The sequence below is a fragment of the Agelaius tricolor genome, unplaced genomic scaffold (assembly GCF_023055355.1).
Source record: "Agelaius tricolor isolate 1412-34295 unplaced genomic scaffold, bAgeTri1.0.p SCAF_43, whole genome shotgun sequence".
In the NCBI taxonomy this organism is placed as follows: Eukaryota; Metazoa; Chordata; class Aves; order Passeriformes; family Icteridae; genus Agelaius; species Agelaius tricolor.
The window spans coordinates 299,334-319,378 of record NW_027269303.1 but is presented as its reverse complement, the minus strand read 5'-3'; the positions used below and the strand labels follow the sequence as shown (position 1 = coordinate 319,378).

Genomic DNA, 20,045 nt, shown 5'->3' with positions numbered 1-20,045 from the left:
GCCTCACAGAGTTTTCCATCCCCTGGTTTTACTGGAAGGCAACACTGGAGATGTAAGTGCAGTGCTGGGCTCAGGTAGGAATCCTACAGCAAGGGAAGGTGGCCCGACAGTGTTTGACCCTCAGCCAGGACAATGCAGAGCAGCAAGCGAGGGGATTGCTGTGCCAGTGTGCAGGAGTCAGGGCTCTGCACCTGGGCTCACCGCTGCAAAGTTCCCGTGTTTGGACAGACTCAGGGGCTGTGCCCGGGGCGCGCGGGGCTCGAACGTGGGGCTCGTGGGGCGAGCGGGGAACGGACACGGGGACGAACGGCCCCGGTGCTTCAGTTGCAGCGGCGGCAGCGGCGGCAGCGGCGGCAGCAGCAGCGGCGGCAGCAGCAGCGACAGCAGCAGCAGCGACACCAGAAAAACAGATATTTTAGATCTTTCTTTCTTTCTTTCTTTCTCTTTCTCTTTTTCCTTCTCTGTCTCTCCCTTTCCCGCGGTCGGGCACCCTTCTCTCGGGGTCCCTTGCCCGGCGTCCCTCTCCTCTCCCCGCCTCCCTCTCCCCTGCCGGGCCGGGCCATGCCCCCGGCCCGCCCCCGGCCCCGGGCGGGGCTGCCCCGTGCCCTGCCCCGGCCGTCCCGCCGCGCTCTCGCCTCCGCCCGGCTCTGGCCGTACTGGCGGTGGCGCTGCTGGGCGGGCGTCAGTGCCTTGTGCGGGGGCGGCATCGCCGCTCTTCGGCTCCGCCTGGTCCGAGCCCGGCCCCGGACCCGAGGCAGGGTCCACTCCCGGCCCCGGCCCCGGCCCCGGCCCCGGCTCCTCCCGGGGCCCGCGGAGGACACAGGCGGCGCGGCCGCTGCCGCCGCCTCGGCTGCGGATTCCCCGGCCCGAGCTCCGACGCTCGGCAGCGCGGCCGCCGGCCCCGAGCCTCCCGTGCCGCGTTCCAAAGAGCGAACGCCTGGGCATGGCCGGCCCGGGGCGGCTGAGGGGCGCTCGGGGCCCGTTGCTGGCCCCGGGCCGAGCGTTGACAGCCGCGTCTCGCCCGCAGGGAAGGCGCAGGAGGCCCTGCAGGAGCGGCACCGAGTGGGTTCGCTGCTGGGGCGCGGAGGATTCGGCAGCGTCTTCGCGGCCACGCGGCTCTCGGACGGCGCCCCGGTGAGCGGCGGGGCCGGCGGCGGGCGCAGGAGGAGGGGGCGGAGGAGGAGGAGGAGGATGGGGCTGGGCAGGGCGGGCGTCGAGCTGAGCCCGCTGCTGTCCTTGGCTTGCAGGTGGCCATCAAAAGGGTGCCACGGAACCGCGTCCGGCACTGGGGCGAGCTGGTGAGTGAGCGGGGCCAGCGGCAGCAGCCGGGGCTGCCGGGCGGGGATGAGCCGAGGCCCGGCACGGTGGAAGCTGCCAGGACGCCTCGAGGGAGAGCGGGCGTGGGTCCAGCGCAGGGCGCAGAGCATCCCGGGCTGGCTGAGGGCTCCCCGAGCCCCGGCACGGCATCAGCCCCACTGAGGGCATCGTGCTCCTCCCGCAGCCCAACGGCAGCAGGGCCCCGCTGGAGATCGTGCTGCAGGCCAAGGTGTCCACTGGCTTCCCTGGTGTGGTGCAGCTGCTGGAGTGGCTTGAGCTGCCCAACCACATCGTGATGGTGCTGGAGCGGCCAGAGCGGTGTCAGGACCTGCAGCGTTTCATTGGGGCACGGCGGTTCCTGCCCGAGGAGGAGGCGCGGGCGCTGTTCCGCCAGGTGCTGGAGGCCGTGCGGCACTGCACCAGCTGCGGGGTCCTGCACCGCAACATCAAGCCCGAGAACATCGTGCTTGACCTGCACACCGGGCAGGCCAAACTGATCGACTTTGGCTGTGGCACCTACCTGCAAGAGACAGCTTACACCCACTTTGCAGGTGAGCCCACGTAAGGGTGTACTCCTGGTCCCGGGATCTCATGGCCCAACATCTCCCAGCCCAAGCTGGCTGTGGCAGCGGGGATTCTCCCTTTTGCTGCCAGTCAGGGGACTGAGTCTTCAGCTGAGTTGCTTTAGAGGGGGGCTGGGTGGGGAGCCATCTTCCAGCCCTGCTGGCAGCCTTTGCCAGCCACTCTGCCCAGGACTGGGGCTTGGCTGGGGCAGCCAGCCCGACCAAAACCCCAGTGGGTGGGGGTAGCAGAGATGGGGGCGGAACCTGTGCCCCAGCCAGTTTGGTGTGCAGGCAAGAGGAAGGGCTTGGACTGATCCACTCGCCCTGTTTGCCTTGGCTTCCTAATATTTTTGGGGCAATGCAGGCAGGGAGGATAAGGGCATGTTTTCCCCAGCATGGAGAGAGTTTTTCCTTTACAGGTCAGGGTCAGGCTTAGCCAGGGCTTCCTCTGCCCTCTTCTGACACCAGTGGCTTCTTTTCCAAGCCTAAGTTTGTGCACAAGTCCCAGGTGCTGGCGAGAGGGCAGTGGTCACCCTGTGTGCCACTGCTGCAGCCCCCGCAGGCCCAGGGATGCTGGGGCCAGGCTGTGGGAGCAGCAGCATCCCCCTGCTGAACTCCATCTGTATTCCATAGGAACACTGTCCTACAGCCCCCCGGAATGGAACGACTTTGGCTGGTACCATGGCGAGGCAGCAACGATCTGGTCCCTGGGCATCCTGCTGCACCAGATGGTCTGCGGGGAGCACCCGTTCAGGAGGGGCCGGAACCTCAGGTGGGGCCAGCTCCCGCTGCCACAAGGGCTCTCTCAAGGTGGATCCTCTTCTCTGGGCACGGGGGGAATCCCAGTGGTGGGAGCCAGCAGCGGGCTCGTGAGCATCCCGCTCTGGCAGCTGCTGAGGAGGTGGCACAGGTCCTGCTCTCCTCCAAAACAGGGAATTGATGGGAAAGTTTAGGCCCAACCCTGAGCGCATCCAGAATGGCCTGGCCATGGGAATAGTGGGGCAAAGCAGACAGGAGCCTTCTCTGGCTGACCGGCAGTTTCTGCTTTCTCTGCCCAGAGTGCAAAGATCTGATCAGGTGGTGTTTATCCGTGAACTCCTTGGAAAGACCCACATTAGAAGACCTGTTCTGTGATCCTTGGGTGCAGGATATTCCTCTGCCATAGAAGAAGGGAGAGAGCCACAGGCACACTTTGATGCAGGGCCCTGGTAAGTTGCAGCTTCACACATGCCTTAGCAATGAGAAGCAGAGGAAGCCAGACCTTTTTGTGCTGCCTGTGTCACTGCACCGGGGCCATGGGATGGGCACACGCAGCCCTTGTGCTGGAGCTGAGCTGCTCTGCCCAGCACTGGTGGCCGCCATCCAAGCTGGTTTTGCTTGTGCTGGTTCCCTGACAGCTGGGGCCCTGGGCAGAGCCCTGAGAGCCTGGTCGCCCCCCAGGGAAGGAGCAGGAGCCCCTGGAGAAGCTGTACCGGGTGGGGATGCTGCTGCTGCTGCTGCTGGAGACAGCCAGGATGACATCAAGGATGACAAGCTCTTCCTCAGCCTGGCCACTGGAGGCTGAAGGTGATGGACTTTGATTCTGGCACCTTCTTCAAAGCCAAACTCCACAGGGAATTTGCAGATGAGTCCCCAGCTGGGGGAATTCTGCCAGATTTGGGCATGGCCCAGCCTGGCTGGGAAGCAAAGGTTCCCCCTTTGCTGGGGCAGATGCAACTCAACCTTCAGTCGCTGCCCAGATGCTTTTTGGCAGGGCTGGGAGGATGGGCTGGGGTGGGTACGAAATGGGAGTGGGCTCCTGGCCCTGCCAACAGCCCCCAGCACCCACCGTGCCCCGGGCTGGGGCTGGGGCTGGGGCTGGGGCAGCCAGCCCGACACAAACAAAGCCCCATGGTGGGAGCAGAGGTGGGACTCCAGAACCTGTGCAGGGGCTGCTTTGCTCTGCAGGCAAGGAAGGGCTTGGGCTGCTCCACTGCCCTTGTTTGCTTTGGGATCACGGTGATTTTGGGGGGCAGTGCAGGGGGGAAGAGAGAAAGTGTGGGCTTCCCTCAGCCATGGCTTGGTTTTTCCCTACCATGTTGGAGTTGGGCCTTCCTCAAGGCCCTGACAGAGATAAGAGTTTTCACCATTTTTCTTGTTTTCCCTTTTTGCATCTAATCTCTTTTCAAGAATGTGTTGTTTGTTTTTCCAGAGGAAGCGTTCTAGGTGGTCCAGTGTGGATGGGGAAGTGCTTGGGAGCAGCTGTGGCGTGGATGGGCCGTGCCCTTGGAGAAGGCTGAGGCCATGGTTTGGGAGCAGCTTTTCTTGCAGCCGTGGCTGGCGTGAGGTGGGTCCCTGTGTGCTTGGCAGGGTGGGATCAGAGCTTTTGGGAGATGGCAGCGAGCACAGGAGCATCCTGCTCTGGGCAGCTGCTGAGGGCTGGATGTGCCGTGGCTGGCTGCAGGCTGGGCACATGTCCTGCCCTCCTGCTCTGCTGCCAAAGGCAGCAGGGCTGGGCAGCTCTGGGCACAGCTCTGGGCACAGCCAGCACGGCCTGGGCACCGCAGGCCTTGGCACAAGGGCACAGGAGCCCTCAGCTGACGGGCGGTTTCTGCTTTCTCTCCTTGCAGCCAGGCTCTGCGGCTGCTGAGGCTGCTCTGGGCTCTGCCAGGGCTCTGCTGGGCTCAGCCCTGGGCCCAGCTGGGCTGGCTCTGCCCTCACATTGCTCTGACAGCTCTGCATCAGACGAGCCCGTTGCGAGCACAGCGCCTGAGCTTTCTGCTTTGGCAGTGAGTGAGACTCTGCTGCAGGCCCAGAGATTGCAGCTGGGGACACACATCCAATTGGCAAGGACCCAAACTCTCCACAGTCCCAGCTGAACGCCTGGATCTGCACAGGCTGTTTTGTCTGTCCCATTCTTCCTTCTTGATTGGCTGGAATTGTGCAGTTGCACTTTCTTCCTCCTCTAGCAGTGCCACGAGTGGGCCAAAGCTGGCGAGTGGGCCGTGCTCCTGAGGCAGTGCAGTCTGGAGCTGATGGATGGAGAATTGCCCTTCTGCACTGCCAAACCAGAGCAAAAAGCCCTAATTGGGACTTTGTGTCTTAAAGAAACCCCTGACAGTTTCAAAGGGAATGTGCAGCTCATTTCCAGGCTGAGAAGGAAGGGCATCTTCTAAAGGATTTGGGGTTTGACAGAGTTTCCATTCCCAGTCCTGCTTGGAGCTGGAAGGGCACAAAGCAATTTCCTCTTGCTTCGAGCACAATTTCAAGTGGCAATGTTGGAAACAAAGCCCAAAATCTTTTAAAAGGCTGCTGAGATCAGTAAGATGGATCCATGCCATCAGTACATTTACAATGTAAATAACTGAGTTCTCTTTTTCAAAAGATCATTTACCTCTTAATACAAAGAATGTAACTTTGCATTTCTGTTTTGTTTTTTTCACTAACATTATGTTATGTTTTCTCACTAACACTTGGATTTTATTCTTATCTTTTACAATTTACCTATTTTTTCCCTTTTTCTTTTTTTTCCTTTAAATAGAAAACATGTCCTATCAAAGGACTGTCCTTTGCTCCTGGTTCCTGTGTGGAGCAGCTCCCTTCCTGCTGGCTGAGCTGCTCAGGCAGAGCCCGGCAGCTCCTGGCCCTGCAGGGCTGAGGCTTTTCCCCGTTGCTGGGCACAGAGTGATGGAGCAGCACTGCTGAACACGGGCACACAGAGGGACCAGGAGCAGCTGCCTTTGGCCACCTGAGGCTCCAAGGCCCAACCTCTGAGCAGCCAGGGCTGGAAGAGACTGGCAGGATCTGATCCCTGACTCTGGGCCAGGGCTGCAGAAATGACCCCACAGCAGCAGCAGCAGCAGCAGCAACAGCAGATGGAGCTGACTTTCAGCACAGCCCTGCCCCTGTTCCCTCCCGTGTGCAGCGGTGTCACAGCAGCCTGAGGCACCTGGGAGCCCCCAGTGCCAGCAGGGACTTGAGATGGCAGCCCTGGGCTCCTGGAGGCTGTGCAAGGAACGGAGCTGGGCACTCCCTGTCCATGGGGAGCTTGCAGATGGAAAAGGCTGCTGTGCCCAGGCAGCTCCAAGGGCACAGAAAGGAGGCTCTGGAGCACTGGATCTGTGCCAGTGCCACAGTCCTGGGCAGCAGCCAGCCAGCCCTGGGGGAACAGAGGGCACAGCACGAGGGACAGAAGCAGGCAAGGGCAGAGACTGGAGAGAGCCAGAGCCAGGAGCAGGAACAGCTGCTCCATTGCACTCTTGGAGAAAGCTCTGGGCTGGTTCCAAGCGCTGAAAGGCGTGAAGGGCAGAGAGGAGGCCACAGCAAACAATGCTCCTGTTTGCACAGCCTCCCCTCTCCGTGTCCCAGAAGGAATTGCATGGACTGTGCTCTTCTCTCCGAGTCGTCTCGTTCAGCATGAGCAGCTCAGCACCAGGAGCTGAAGGAGCTGAAGCCTCAGGCCACAGGAGCTGGGCAAGAGGAGACTTTCTGAGCAAATGAATGCTGCTAACATGGACCCAGCTGAATGCAGTGGACAGAATCATGGAATCACAGAATCCTTTCTGTTGGAAAAGCCCTCTGAGCTCACCCAGTGCAGCCGCTCACCCAGCAGTGCCAAGCCCAGCACTAAAGCACGTCCCTGAAGTGCCAAGGCCTGGACAGCAGCCCTGAGTGAGGCCTGAACAGCAGGCCCTGAGCCCAAGGTGGCCTCTGGATGAACCTTCCAAGCAAAGGTTATCTTTGTATCTGCTCCCTGATGAGATATGCATGGTCATTAGCACTGTGATAGATGTAGCCACTCATTAGTGAAACATGTATTGACCTTTGTGTATTTAGAAGCCAGACAAGGCCATGAAATCTGACATCTGGCCTTGTTTGGGGCTGAATGGTCAAAGTCAGCTCCCTTGGTTCCTCCTGGGGCCCTGGCCAGGCTTTGGGAGGGAGCCAAGAGAGGATGAAACCAGATGTTGCCACACTAGCAGTGCTGTCAGTTTGTCCATTCAGCACTGTCAGAGCTGGGCCCTCTCCCAGCGGGGTTGGAGCCTCAGCTGTGGCTGGAGGCACCTGCAGGAATTGCCAGTGCCCAGGAGTGGCTCTGCAGCCCTTGGCTGTGACAGCTTCCCCAGCTGCTGTGTGGGTCTGGGGGATGGTAAAGGCTGAGGGTAACTGGGGCTGAATCTTTCTCAATCACTGCAGGCAATCTTTGGTGGGGATGGTTGGGTGCATTGCTGAGCTGCTCCTGTTGTGATTCTTTGCTGCTTTGAGCTGCAGGAAATGACACTGATTCCTTCAGTTGGAGTCTGTGTCTTTGGTGCTGACTTTGGCCACTGGCAAAACAAAACTGGCACAGTCTGGCCAGATTCCAAGAAAATGTCACTTGTTCAGTGTAAATGTGAGGAATCAGTGCCATCAGAAATTCCCAGATGGGAAGCCCTTCCCTGGAGTTCCCTGGCTCTGGAGTGGGCTGAGGTCGGAGCCCCGTGGGAGCAGTGGGGCAGTCGGGTAAAAGAGGCTGAACCCCTGGATGGCTTCAAATGCATCCAAAAATTACACATGGAACAGGAAAAGAACTTGTGGGTTTGGGCAGACAAAGATGAATTTGTTAAGAGTCCATTGAAAAGAGGAGCAACAGAAGGAAAACCTGTTGTTGGAACGCTCCCACATAGAGCAAGAGAAGAAGGTTTTAATCTTGAGCTCAGATGCATTTGTGCAAGTGAAATATCAATATAATAAGTAACTATATATGTGTTTATAGTACAATAGGACCTTCATATATATATTTTTATATATTTTTATATGTATGTCTAAGTCTGTCTATCTATATCAATATGTTTATCTACATATAAAATTATAATAATGTGAAGTAGTGCTGACAATACTAATTTGGTAGCTTTGTCGGCTCAGGGATGTAACTCTAAATACCCTAGAGAACAGGATTGGCCAGGACCCTAATGTCAGTGGTCAACTTTGTGAGATTGTATACAATGAAAAAAGGAGGAAGGGAGGAAATTGGCTGTTTTTACAGGGTTTGCTGATACTGTGATGCAGAGTGCTTTGTCTGTTCCTGTGAAAAATTCCGTGATTAAGCCTGCAGGGTTTTTCATGTGCCAGACTATGCACAAGCTGCAGGATTGGTTGCACGGGCAAAGGGGTTGTTTAAAAAGCAGTTGAAAAAATGAGGAGATGGGAACCTTTGCCCATGGAGAACCCATCTCCCAGATGTGCTCCCTGCCCTTAACAATGGCCCATGGGGGAAATGGAAACCCCCTGGCTATGCACGGCTGCCCCCAGTTTGCAAATCCAACCATGGCAGTGAGACTTGGGCTGCCTGGGAAATTGTTCTGGCTGTGATGGCCCCTGGCAGGGCCAGCCCAGAGGCTGCAGGGCTGGGCCTTCATGCACTGGAATTAGTTTGGATAAATTCAAAGCAAATGAGAGCTATCAATACTGAAACAGGAATTCAGATTCCTCCAGGACACTTTGGTTTGATAACTGCTCACCTGAGCTTGGCCTTGCAAAGTATTCCTGTCATGGCAGGAGGAATTGATGCAGAATATCAAGGAGAAATTAAAGGAATTGTGTTAAACAATAGTGACCAGGATTGGATTGGTCAACCCCATGACAGGGTAGCACAATTATCAATATTGCAATGTTTAGAAGGATTGTGAAAAAAGGAGATCCACCTGCAATCACCACCGTTTGTGGAGATAAAGGGTTTGGATCCAGCAGCCCTAATAATGGAGCCAGAGTGTGGGTCCGGAGGCCAAATGGCCCTCCCGAGGCAGCTGAAGGAGCAGCTCCTGGGAAAGACAACTCTGAGTCCTGAAACCTGGGCAGGAACAATGGCAATGTGTCCCTGCAGCCAAGTGTTGTGTGTGAGAACAAGTAGATCTGACAGGATATTGTTTTACACATCCTGCCAGACCAAATCTCCCTGTTTGCCCCAAGGGCCCCTTTGGGAAATGCTCTGATCCACGGGGCTCCATGGGAAGGCTGCTGTGACACTGAGGGACTTGCACAGGAATTGCATCCAGGAGCCCGGGTGCCCCTCAGGGACTGGGACCCGGCCCCTTCCAGCCCGAGGGGAAAGGGCCCCCCCAGGCCTTGTTAGCCCCAGACAGCATGGTAAAGCTGAACAGCAAAGGGCCTGGGGGCATTATTCTGGAATTAACATGGTGCCAGCTCCATGGACTACAGAATTGTTGTTCCTAACTCAAATGAGATTGAGGAAAATGAATGAAGAATGGTGTCACAAAAGTACTACTGGTGTCTGTAAGGTGTATCTTGATAGTCAGCCAGAATCTTTGTCTGCCACAAACACCTCTAGAGTTTTACCAAGGGGTTAGTCATCAAAATGTAATTATTAGTTCTGATGGATTGCTGAGCTACTTTTGTAATTCTTTGCTAATGCTGATGTGCTTTGCTGAGCTTTTCCTTTTGTAATTCTTTGCAGCTGTGCATGATATAAATGACACCATTCCTTCAGTTGGTGTCTGTGTCTTTGGTAGTGACCCTGCCCACTGGAGAAACAGGGCCCCCTCTTGCCTGAGTGTTACCTGGCAAGGCAGAAACCCTCCCTCCAAAATTCCCCCTTCCTCCTTGTTCCCCCCTTCATAGCCTGAGCATGATGTGCTCTGGTCTGGGGTGTGCCCGGGGTCAGTTGGGGTCACCTGTCCTGGCTGTGTCCCCTGCCAAGCTCCCCCGCAGCCCCAGCCCCTCCCCAGCGTGGCTGGACGAGGGGCAGGACAGGCCTTGGCTGTGCTGCAGCTCAGCAAGAACAAAACCATCTCTGCGTGCTCAGCCCTGTGCCCAGCACCCGGCCCAGCAGTGTCTCAGTGCCAGGGGCTGTGCCCCAAGTGCCTGCCAGGGGTTTCCATGGCAACTGCCAGGCCAGGTGACCCAGGTGTCCCCCCAGTGCCGGTTGCCATGGAAACAGTGCCCAGCGCTGCCCCTTTCTGTCTGGCTGACCTGGCCTTTGGCCCTGGCAGTGCCCTTGGCTGCTGGTTCCTGGTGCCCGAGCGGCCAGCGCGGCACAGGGCAGGTGGCCATGGCACAGCCCCCAGCAAGGGATCCCCTCTGGCTCTGGGCACTGACACCAGCCCTGAGCAAGGGGCCCAGGGCAGCTTTCCATGGCCACCAACCACCACAATGGGTCTGGGCATTGGTTGCCTTGGCACCAAACTAAGGAACAGGTCCCTGTGTCCATTGCCATGGCACCTGGTGGCACCAACGAGTGTCACTGCAATTGTACCTGGAACAGCCCTGGCACCGCTTTGTCCTCAGGGTTGCCATGGCAGCCGAGGGCAGCAACAGCTCTGCAGGCAAGGGGCCATGGAACCTGGCTGCAGAAATGGCTCCTTGGGCTGGTTTCCAAGGAAACCTGAACTGATGGGGGTTGCCATGGCACCCAAAGCCAGCAGTGGGGTCCCTGCAGTGTCCATGGCAACAGCCCCTTGCAATGGCGCAGTGCAGGTTGGGATGATGATCCACCCTCACAGCTGGCCCAGAGCAGGTCTGGAGTGCTCTTGGTGGCAGCTTGGGCTTGGCACACACTTGAGGAGGATGTCTGTTTGCAATGGGGAAACTCAGGAGTTTTAGATTGCTTCAAAGAATTAAAAAGTCAAAATCCCTCTTTGGCTGTTTGCAGCCAGTTCTCCAAGCAAAGCAGGTCCCAGGTGAGTGAGGGGAGAGAGGATGGGGTTCACAGGTGTGTTTGCAGTATGCTACACTGAACCAAATGAAAGGAAGAAGGGGGCACCATGCCCTTTTTGCAACAATAGCCTTGGAAGTTGTCCCACCTCTCGGCCTGGCTGGACTTCTCCTGAGTTTTGGGTGGTCCCTCACAGAAGATCCCTCACTTGTCTTACAACCACTGTGACAGACAGTCTGAGGTGTAAGAAGCCTCTCCATCAAAGACCAGGACATGAAATCCCTATGGGAAAAGGCCCCCCCACACTCTTTCCAAGGACTGGGACTGAGACCCCCAACCTGGGGGAGGTGTGTGGGGGAGGCAAGCTGACCAAAGCAAGATGGATGTTGCAGGTGTGAGCAGTGGACCAAGAAGACAATGGCTCTCGCCCACTGCTGAGAACATGGACTGTGTGTACCCTTCTCTAAATACCATTCTTTCCCCCAAAAATACAATAGACTACCTTTGATTCAGTTTCAAGTTTTACCCCTTCCCCCATCAAGAAAAAGAGTATAATAAGAGTTTGGATGAACTGCAACCCTGAGACCTCCCCAGACGTGACCTGGTGAACTCCATTGGTTGGACATTGAAGGACTTTGCCGTTCTATGTTTGGTAGCTTTATACCTTCCTTTCTCTTCCTCCCTCTTTTTCCCTTTCCCCCAATTCCTCCCCAATGCATTTTCTTGTGGTTATTCAATAAAGGTACATTTTTTTTGACTATCACCGCAGCCCCCTGTACCATGTTGGTGTTTTTTGCACTCTGAGATCAACCCACGAACCATCACAAAACCTGTCCGTAAGGACAGATTGTGACACTTGTATACATACTATACAAACCTTCTATTAAACCTTAAAAATTCTCTACAAATTCATGTCCAACATTACTGGGTCTGGCACTGCCCAGATCTGCTGTTTGCTGCCACCACCAGTGCCCAGATCTGGAAATTCCCTTGTTTTGGCAGAGCCAAATCCAGCAATTTTCTGGTAAAGAAAGCCAAAATCTGGCAATTTCCACTGCTGGCACTGGCAATGCCAAGACCTGGTGTTTGCTGCTACCGCCTGTACCCCGATCTGGGCATTTCTCGGTTCCAACACAGCCCAAGTACAGCAATTTTTTGGAAAAAGATGACAAAATGCAGCAATTTCCTGGTGCCAAGACTGTCACTGCCCAGACCTGGTGTTTGATGGCACCGCCCATTTCCAGATCTGGACATTTCCCTGTGCCACCACAGCCCAAGTGCAGCAATTTCTGGCAAAGAAAGCCAAAACCAGGCAAATACCTGGTGCCTACACTACTCTGATCTCGTGTTTGCTGACACCGCCAGTGCCCAGATCCGGAATTTTTCAGATGCCTGCACAGCATAATTCCAGCAGTTTGCTGGCACAGAAAGTTAACATTTGGCAATTTCCCAGTGCCAGAACATTCCCCACCAAGATCTGCTGTGCACTGGCACTGCCAGTGCCCACATCTGGCAATTTCCCAGTGCTGGCACAACCCAAATGCAGCAATTTTCTGGCAAAAAAAGCCAAACCCCGGCAGCTTCCTGGTGCTGCCACCAGCACCACTGTCTCTGTCCCTCTGGGCTCCTTTCAGGAACCCTGGGCCAGTCCCGAGTCGGCAGACACCGGGGGCAGCCCCGACACGGCCGACAGCGGGGAGACACTCTCTGTGCCCCGAGGGTACTGAGGGCACCTGGTGAGCACAAGAGACACCAGAGACAGCGGTAGAAGATAAAGGGCCGACTCTTAGCAGGGGTTAATGTGACCGTGGTCACAGGGGTTTTCAGGGGAAGTAAGAGACGAGAATGTTGACTCCATGATCAGAAGGCTTGATTTATTATTTTATGATATATATATTACATTATACCTATGCTAAAAAGAAATAGGAAATGAAAAGGTTTCCTCAGAAACTAGCTAAGCTAAGAATAGAAAAGAAAAGAATGATAACAAAGGCAGCTCTCTCGGACTCTGTCCGAGACAGCTCGGTCCTTGATTGGCCATTAATTATAAACATCCCAGATGGGCCAATCACAGGTGGACCTGTTGCATTCCACAGCAGCAGATAACCATTGTTTACATTCTGTCTCTGAGGCCTCTTAGCTTCTCAGAAGGAAAAATCCTAAAGAACGGATTTTTAGTGAAAAGATGTCTGCAACAGTGCCCAGCCCCTGTGCAGGCCCAGCCCAGGCCAGGAGCATTGCGGCTGGGAACGGCCCCTGTGCCGTGGTGCCCACAGCAGCCTTGGGGCTCTGTGCCCCATGGCCTCACTGCTGGGCAGCCTCTGCCAGCTCCTGCAGAGCCCCTGGCACCTGTGGGGCTGCACAGACAGCCCTGCCCCGGGCTCTGCCGGCCTCTGGGCCAGGCTCTCGGAGCCCAGCTCCCTGCAAGCTCTGCCAGCTGCCCTGAGCTCTGGGCAGCACCAAGGGCCTCTCTGAGCCCAGCCCAGCCCAGCCGGCTCTGGCCCCACAGCTCTGCTCAGGCCAGGCTGCTCTGGGCCCTGGCCCCACGGCCTCAGCCCCTGCCAAGGCCACAGCAGCAGCTGCAGCTGCCACAGGACTCAGCCCCAGCCATGGGGGAAGGTGCTTGGCCAAGGCCAAAGGAGGCTCCCTGGCTGCCCTGCTGCCCTCGGCCTGAGGTGCTGAGAGCTCTGCAGCCCCTGCTGCCATCCCATCTGCCCAGGGCAGCACAAGAGCCCCGGCCTTGGGGCCCTCAAGAGCTGCTCCTGCTCCAGGCCCAGGGCCCATGCCAAAGCTGGGACAGCAGCCACAAAGCTGTGCCCATTGCTGTTCATTGCTGCTCTCATGGGCATGGATCCTCAGCCACTTGGAGGTTGCTGATGAATTTTATTACTCCAGAGGCCTCTTCTTTCTTGAGCTCTTCAGTTCAGGAATTCAGTGACAAACGCTCATAAACATTTGTTCGAAACCCCCAAACAAGAAAAGCCCATGGGAATAATTGAAGTTTTCAATTCTTCTCTAGTTAATTAGACACATTTCACAATTGTATTCAAAGTGAATATACTACATTGAAAACAATGCAGAGAGAATTGTTTTGCCTGTTTAAGTTTTCTTTTCCTGTTTATAGATAGATATCAGCAATGTCCACTTGATAGTGACCGCCAGCACCTCCTAATGCAGTTTCAACTGATTTGAAAATCAAGACCCTTCATGGCAGACAATCACACTTTGTCCCTACCCACACCCCAGGACTTCCTTCATCCAACCCCTGGCACTCAGAGAAGCTGAGGAATGGAGTCACATCCAGGGGTGTCCCCAGGGCTCAGGATTTGGGCCAGGTCAGTTCAATCTCTTTATTGCTGATCTGGACAAGGCCATTGAGGGCACCCTCAGTCAGTTCCCAGGTGAGCCCAAGCTGGGTGGGAGTGTGGCTGTGCTGGAGAGCAGGAAGCTCTGCAGAGGGATCTGGCCAGGCTGGAGCCATGGGCCCAGGACAATTGGATGAGATTCACCAAGGCCAAGGGCTGGGTCTTGCCCTGGGCTCACAACCACCCCAAATCCCTGGGCATGCCCTGCCCCTGATCCCCACAGCCTGTCCTGTTTCCTTCATCCCTGCATTGCCAGGGACTCTCTGGGACAAGGGAGCTCTGCTCTGGGGATGGAGGGAGGTGCAAGTGCAGCCACTGGAGTGGGAACCACAACTCATCAGGTTTGAGTCCTTTGGGGGACAGGAACTGGTGAGACTCAGAGGCACAGAAAGCTTCTCCTCATGGCCAACAGATCATGGTTGAACAGGATAAAATTTAATAACAATCACACTCTTCCCTGAGCTATGTTCAAAGTCCCAGCAGTGTCTGATGTGTCCTCCATCCACATTTCCATTCTAACATTATTTTCACACAAATGTGGTTCTGTGACAGATAAAAACACAATTAAGTTCTTGTATCAGGATGCTCATCCTGGAGTGGGGGCAAAACAGCTCCAACAATTCCTGATTTGCAAAGCTGTCAGTGGTGGATGGAGAAGGGAGGTCAGGCTGCTTTTGGTGCTGAGGAAATGCTGAAACCAGCCTGACTCATTTCCTCTCCTCCTGTCCTGGCCTATCTCCCCTCTTTCCCCTTCCACCCATTGGCTTTTGTCTCCCACCAGGCCCCCGGTGAAGAGCCTGGCTCTGTGTTCTCCATCCCCTCCTCGCTGGCACTGCCAGGCTGGGATGAGGAGCCCCTCAGCCTTCCCTGCTCTGGGCTGGACAAGCCCAGCTCCTTCAGCCTCTGCTCACAGCCCAGGGGCTCCAGCCCCACCTTGGAGGCCCTTCCCAGACCCTGCTGCAGCTGCCAGACATCTTTCCTGCCCTGGGCAACCCAACCCAGGCCACAGTGACCTGGATAATCCCCGTCCTTGATGTCCTGGTCACACAGCCCTGGCCCCTTGTCCCCATGTCAGGCTCTGGGGTGGATCCTGTGGAACATCCTTTGGTGGAGGCTGTGGCTCCAGCAGGGCCGGGGGGATCCCGGGGGACAGGGACCCCGCTGGGCATGGACAGCATTGGACTTGTTGGGAGAAACTGTGAGGGGGAGCTGGGGCAGAGTGATCAACCCAGTGACCTGACACAGCCCCTCTGGGATGTCACAGCCTGCTCTGTGAGCTCACAGTCTGCTCTGTGACGTCAGACATCTGCCCTGTGATGTCACAGCTGGCTCTGTGATGTCACAGAGGCAGTCTGTGATGCTGTAGCTTCTCCATGACCTCACATCCCCCACTCTGTGATGTCATAGCCCCCACTCTGTCACCTCATGTTACCAGATGATCAATTGTCTACACCAGGTGAGCTCACACCTGGAGCTTGTTCTCCACATCCCCAGGCCTATGGAAACCACACAAGGCCCATTGTGTGAGAAGGGGAACTGGAAGCTCAGCAGCCTCAGTGTCCTGCCAGCTCATCCCTGTGGATGGGGGAAAGGCTGTGGATGTTGTGTGCCTGGACTCCAGCAGAGCCTTTGACTCTGTCTCTGACAGCATTCCCTGGAAAAGCTGCAGCCCACGGCTTGGGCAGGTTCCCTCCTGGCTGGGAGATTTAAGAGCTGGCTGGAGGCTGGGCCCAGAGAGTGGTGGGGATGGTGCTGCACCCAGCTGGTGTCCAGGCACTGGTGCTGTCCCCAGGGATCTGTGCTGGGCCCAGTCCTGTTTAATATCTTCACTGATGGTCTGGGTGAGGGGATCGAGTGCAGCATTCACAAACTGCAGATGGCACCAAGCTGGGTGTGAGTGTGGATCTGCTGGAGGGCAGGACAAGAAGACTCAGCCTTAAGCTGCACCAGGGGAGGCTCAGGCTGGACAATAGGAAGAAGTTCTTCACAGAAAGGGTGAGTGGGAACTGGAATGGGCTGGCCAGGGGGGAGGTGGCAGAGTCACTGTCCCTCTCCAGTGGCACTCAGTGGCATGGTCTGGGTGACAAGGCAGTATTAGGGCATAGGTTGGACTTGATGATCCCAAAGGTCTTTTCCAGCCTATTTGATTCTGTCATTCTCTGATGATTGGGACACTCTGGGGCCCTTGTGACACTGCAGGGCCTTGTGGAACTAAGAGGACCATGGTGATACCCTGCAGCCCCACAGATCCAGGGGTCCATGGTGGTGCTGTGGGGCCAAATGGACCCAGGGAGTGCCCCGTGACACTCTGGGCCCTCGTGGAACCACAGAGGCCATTGTGACACTGCTGGGCCTTGTGTAACCAAGGGGTTTCACAATTTTGACACTGCTAAACCAAGGAGACCATTGGGAGACTGCAGGGCCCAGTGGAACCAAGGGGCCGTTCTGACACTGCGGGGCCTCATGGCACCAAGGGGACAGTGTGACACTGCAGGATCCTGTGTAACCAAGGGGCCACTGTGACACGTTGGGGCCTCAAGGAATCTGGAATAATGCTGTGACACTGTGTGGCCTTGTGGAAACAAGGAGTCCATTGTGACACTGAGGGGACTTTTGGAACCCCAGAGACCATGGTGACAGTGTGGGACCTCATGTGACCATGGGGCCATTGTGACACCCTGGGCCCCATGGAACCAAGGGGCCACTGTGAAACTGGAGCACCAATGAGAACATTGTGACACTGTGAAGCCCCATGGAACCAAGGAGTCCACTGTCACATTTTGTGGCCCATGAAACCAAGGAGACCATTATTGCTCTGCATGGACTCATGGAACCAAGGAAACCAGTGTGACAGTGCAGGGCCTGGTGTAACCAGGAGGCCATTGTGACACTGAGGGGCCCCATGGAACCAAGGACATCTTTGCAGATGTCACCAAGCTGGGTATGAGTGTTGATCTGTGGGAGGGTAGGAGGGCTCTGCACAGGGCCCTGGACAGGCTTGATCCAGGGCCCAAATCCAACAAGGTGAGGTTTAAAAAGTCCCAGAGCCGGGTCCTGTACTTTGGCCACAACAACCCCTGCAGCGCAACAGGCTGGGGACAGAGTGGCTGGAGAGCAGCCAGGCAGAAAGGGACCTGCAGGGACTGATGGACAGCAGGCTGGACATGAGGCAGCAGTGTGCCCAGGTGGGCAAGAAGGCCAATGGCTCCTGGCCTGGATCAGGAATGGTGTGGCCAGCAGGAGCAGAGCTGCTGTGCTAGCATTGATCTGCCCCCAGCTCTGCACACAGACATTGCTGCTGCAGCTCCAGAGAAGGCAACACAAGGGGATCTCTGGAAAAATCTTTGCTGGGAGATCCTTTAGTTCTTTAAAGCCACATGGAGTGCAGCCCCTCATTGACACACTCTGTGGTCACAGGGAAGATAGAGGGAAACAAAATGATAAATGGCAAAACCAATGGCTTTTCTTTGTGGACAATATTGAAAAACTGAAACATGGGGGAAAACAGAACAAACCCATAACCAAACCCAAAAGAATTATCAAAGGTGATTTATATTACATGGCCTGTCCCTGCTGCAGCCCCGGCACTGCCACCCCCAGGGCTCTGCCCGGCCCCGAGAGCACTCAGGCCCTGCAGCAACACCAGGGCCACCAGGGCAGCGGGGCAGGGCCACGGCAGCAGCACTGGCAACACCAAGTGCTGCTGCTGCTGCTGCTGCTGGGCACAGCTGCTGGGCCAGCACTGATCTGCCCCAGCTCTGCACACAGACATTGCTGCTGCAGCTCCAGAGAAGGCAGCAAAAGGGCATCTCTGCAGAAAACTCTGCTGGGACATCCTTTAGTTCCTTTAAAGCCATTGAGAGAACAGTTCTTTGTTGACACGCTCTGGGGCAGCAGTAAAGGGGGAGAGAAACAAAATGAAAAATGGCACAATAAATGACATATATCTGTGGACCATGTTAAAAATAGAAATCACAATAAAAAATCCCACAACCAAACCCAAAAAGAACTATCAAAGATTGCTTTTATTACAAGTGATTTGCAGAAATTGGCCAGCAGTTTAATGTTTCTGAAAGCATCCAGTCATCAGTCTCCACACTTCCGCCTTGAGCTCTTGGTTCCTCAGGCTGTAGATGAGGGGGTTCAGGGCTGGAGGCACCACCGAGTACAGAACTGACAGGGCCAGATCCATGAATGGGGAGGACATGGAGGGGGGCTTCAGGTGAGCAAATGTGGCAGTGCTGATAAACATGGATAGCACAGCCAGGTGTGGGAGGCAGGTGGAAAAGGCTTTGTGCCGTCCCTGCTCAGAGGGGATCCTCAGCACAGCCCTGAAGATCTGCACATAGGTGGAAACAATGAACACAAAACAACTGAGTCCTAAACAGACACTAACTGCAATGAGCCCAAGTTCCCTGAGGCTTGAGTGTGAGCAGGAGAGCTTGAGGATCTGTGGGATTTCACAGAAGAACTGGCCCAGGGCATTGCCATGGCACAGGGGCAGGGAAAATGTATTGGCCGTGTGCAGCAGTGAATAGAGAAAGGCACTGGCCCAGGCAGCTGCTGCCATGTGGGCACAAGCTCTGCTGCCCAGGAGGGTCCCGTAGTGCAGGGGTTTGCAGATGGACGCGTAGCGGTCATAGCACATGATGGTCAGCAGGGAAAGCTCTGCTGAGATGAAGAACATAAAGAAAAATACTTGGGCAGCACATGCAGTGTAGGAGATGTTGCTGGTGTCCCAGAGGGAATTGTGCATGGCTTTGGGGACAGTGGTGCAGATGGAGCCCAGGTCAGCAAGGGCCAGGTTGAGCAGGAAGAAGAACATGGGCGTGTGCAGGTGGTGGCCGCAGGCTACGGCGCTGATGATGAGGCCGTTGCCCAGGAGGGCAGCCAGGGAGATGCCCAGCAAGAGGCAGAAGTGCAGGAGCTGCAGCTGCCGCGTGTCTGCCAATGCCAGCAGGAGGAAGTGCCTGATGGAGCTGCTGTTGGACATCTGCTGGGGCTGCACATGGGCACCTGTTCATGGAGAAAGGACAGTCACAAGTCCGCAGAGGCTGCATGGAGCCAAACCTGGGCCATTCCCTGCAGACTGTCCCGCTGGGACTCACCCAGCCTTGCTCCTGCTCTGGGAAAACCTTCACTCAGGTGCCTGCCTGAGCTCCAGTTGTGCTGGCTGAGTGTGCCAGGAGCAGCCATGGCTGTCCATAGGGGCTCTCAAGGAGCCATCCCTGCCCCACTGCCCTGGGTTTGTGGCCATGGGGCAGAGAAACAAGGCTGGATATCCAGGATTTGTCAGGGGAATCACTCCTAATTCAGACAGGCTTGATAGCATCTGAACTCCCACTTTTAAAGGAGGGCAGGAATGGATTGTAGGAATTGTTTTCCTACCCACACATCATTCCTGGCTCTCTGAGGTCAGAAATCCCCAGCATTTCTGCTGCACTCAGAGTTTGCCACTGAGAGATGGGAGAGGCAAAGGATTCCCTGTGGCTGAGGGAAGGTGAGGGGCTGGATGGGCTTGTTCCCAACTGCCCTGGCTTTGCACCTTTGGCTGCAATCAGAGCCCAATCACACTCCCCGGGTACCCTGGGATAAACCAGACCCTGCCCAGAGCAGAGGGATCCCTGAATGTCTCACCCTCTCTCAAGGTCTCTGGGCAAGGTCTCAGCACCCCCTGTGCCAAGGACACTCACGGCTCCCTTGGCAAACCCAGCAGCATTTCCTCAGCTGTGGCAGCTCTGCCCTTCCCCGTGGGACATTCAGGGAACTCCCAGAGGCTCTGGCACAGATCTGCACCCAGGAGGGCAGCTCAGAGCCTGGCAGGGCACAGCAAGGAGATCCCTGGCTGTGCCCATGATGGGATCTCAGAGAGGGGGCTCAGCTCATTCCCCTTTGCCATGGACTGCTTTGCCCACAGCCCCACAGGTGCCAGGGAAGCTTGGACACCCCATTGCCATGGACAGCCCTGCCTGGCAGGAATGCCAAGGGCAGTGCCTGACTCAGCTGCTGCAGATGCCAGAGCCTCCCTGAGAGCAGCAGATAACAGTGCCAATGTCAGGGCAGGGCAGAACCAAGAGCAGATGTTGTGGTGCTGTGCCTGAGAGGGCAGGGCAGAGACAGCCGGGCACTCAGGACAGTGTTCCCGTGCCCAGCTGTGCCCGGCACCTCCCA

At 56.2% G+C, this 20,045-nt stretch overlaps 2 protein-coding genes across 2 annotated transcripts; one reads left to right on the top strand and one right to left on the bottom strand.

Moving 5' to 3' along the window:
- Positions 1 to 561: 561 nt before the first annotated feature.
- On the top strand, positions 562 to 3,045 carry LOC139604020 (serine/threonine-protein kinase pim-1-like). The gene is made up of 5 exons (XM_071455010.1): positions 562 to 1,134; positions 1,248 to 1,298; positions 1,502 to 1,868; positions 2,514 to 2,690; positions 2,939 to 3,045. Exons 1-5 carry the CDS (start codon positions 562 to 564, stop codon positions 3,043 to 3,045), a joined length of 1,275 nt encoding a protein of 424 aa, XP_071311111.1.
- Positions 3,046 to 17,934: 14,889 nt separating this feature from the next.
- Positions 17,935 to 18,867, bottom strand: LOC139604019 (olfactory receptor 14J1-like). Its single transcript, XM_071455009.1, has one exon. The coding sequence runs from the start codon at positions 18,865 to 18,867 to the stop codon at positions 17,935 to 17,937; it is 933 nt and encodes a 310-aa protein (XP_071311110.1).
- Between the last annotated feature and the right edge of the window lie 1,178 nt (positions 18,868 to 20,045).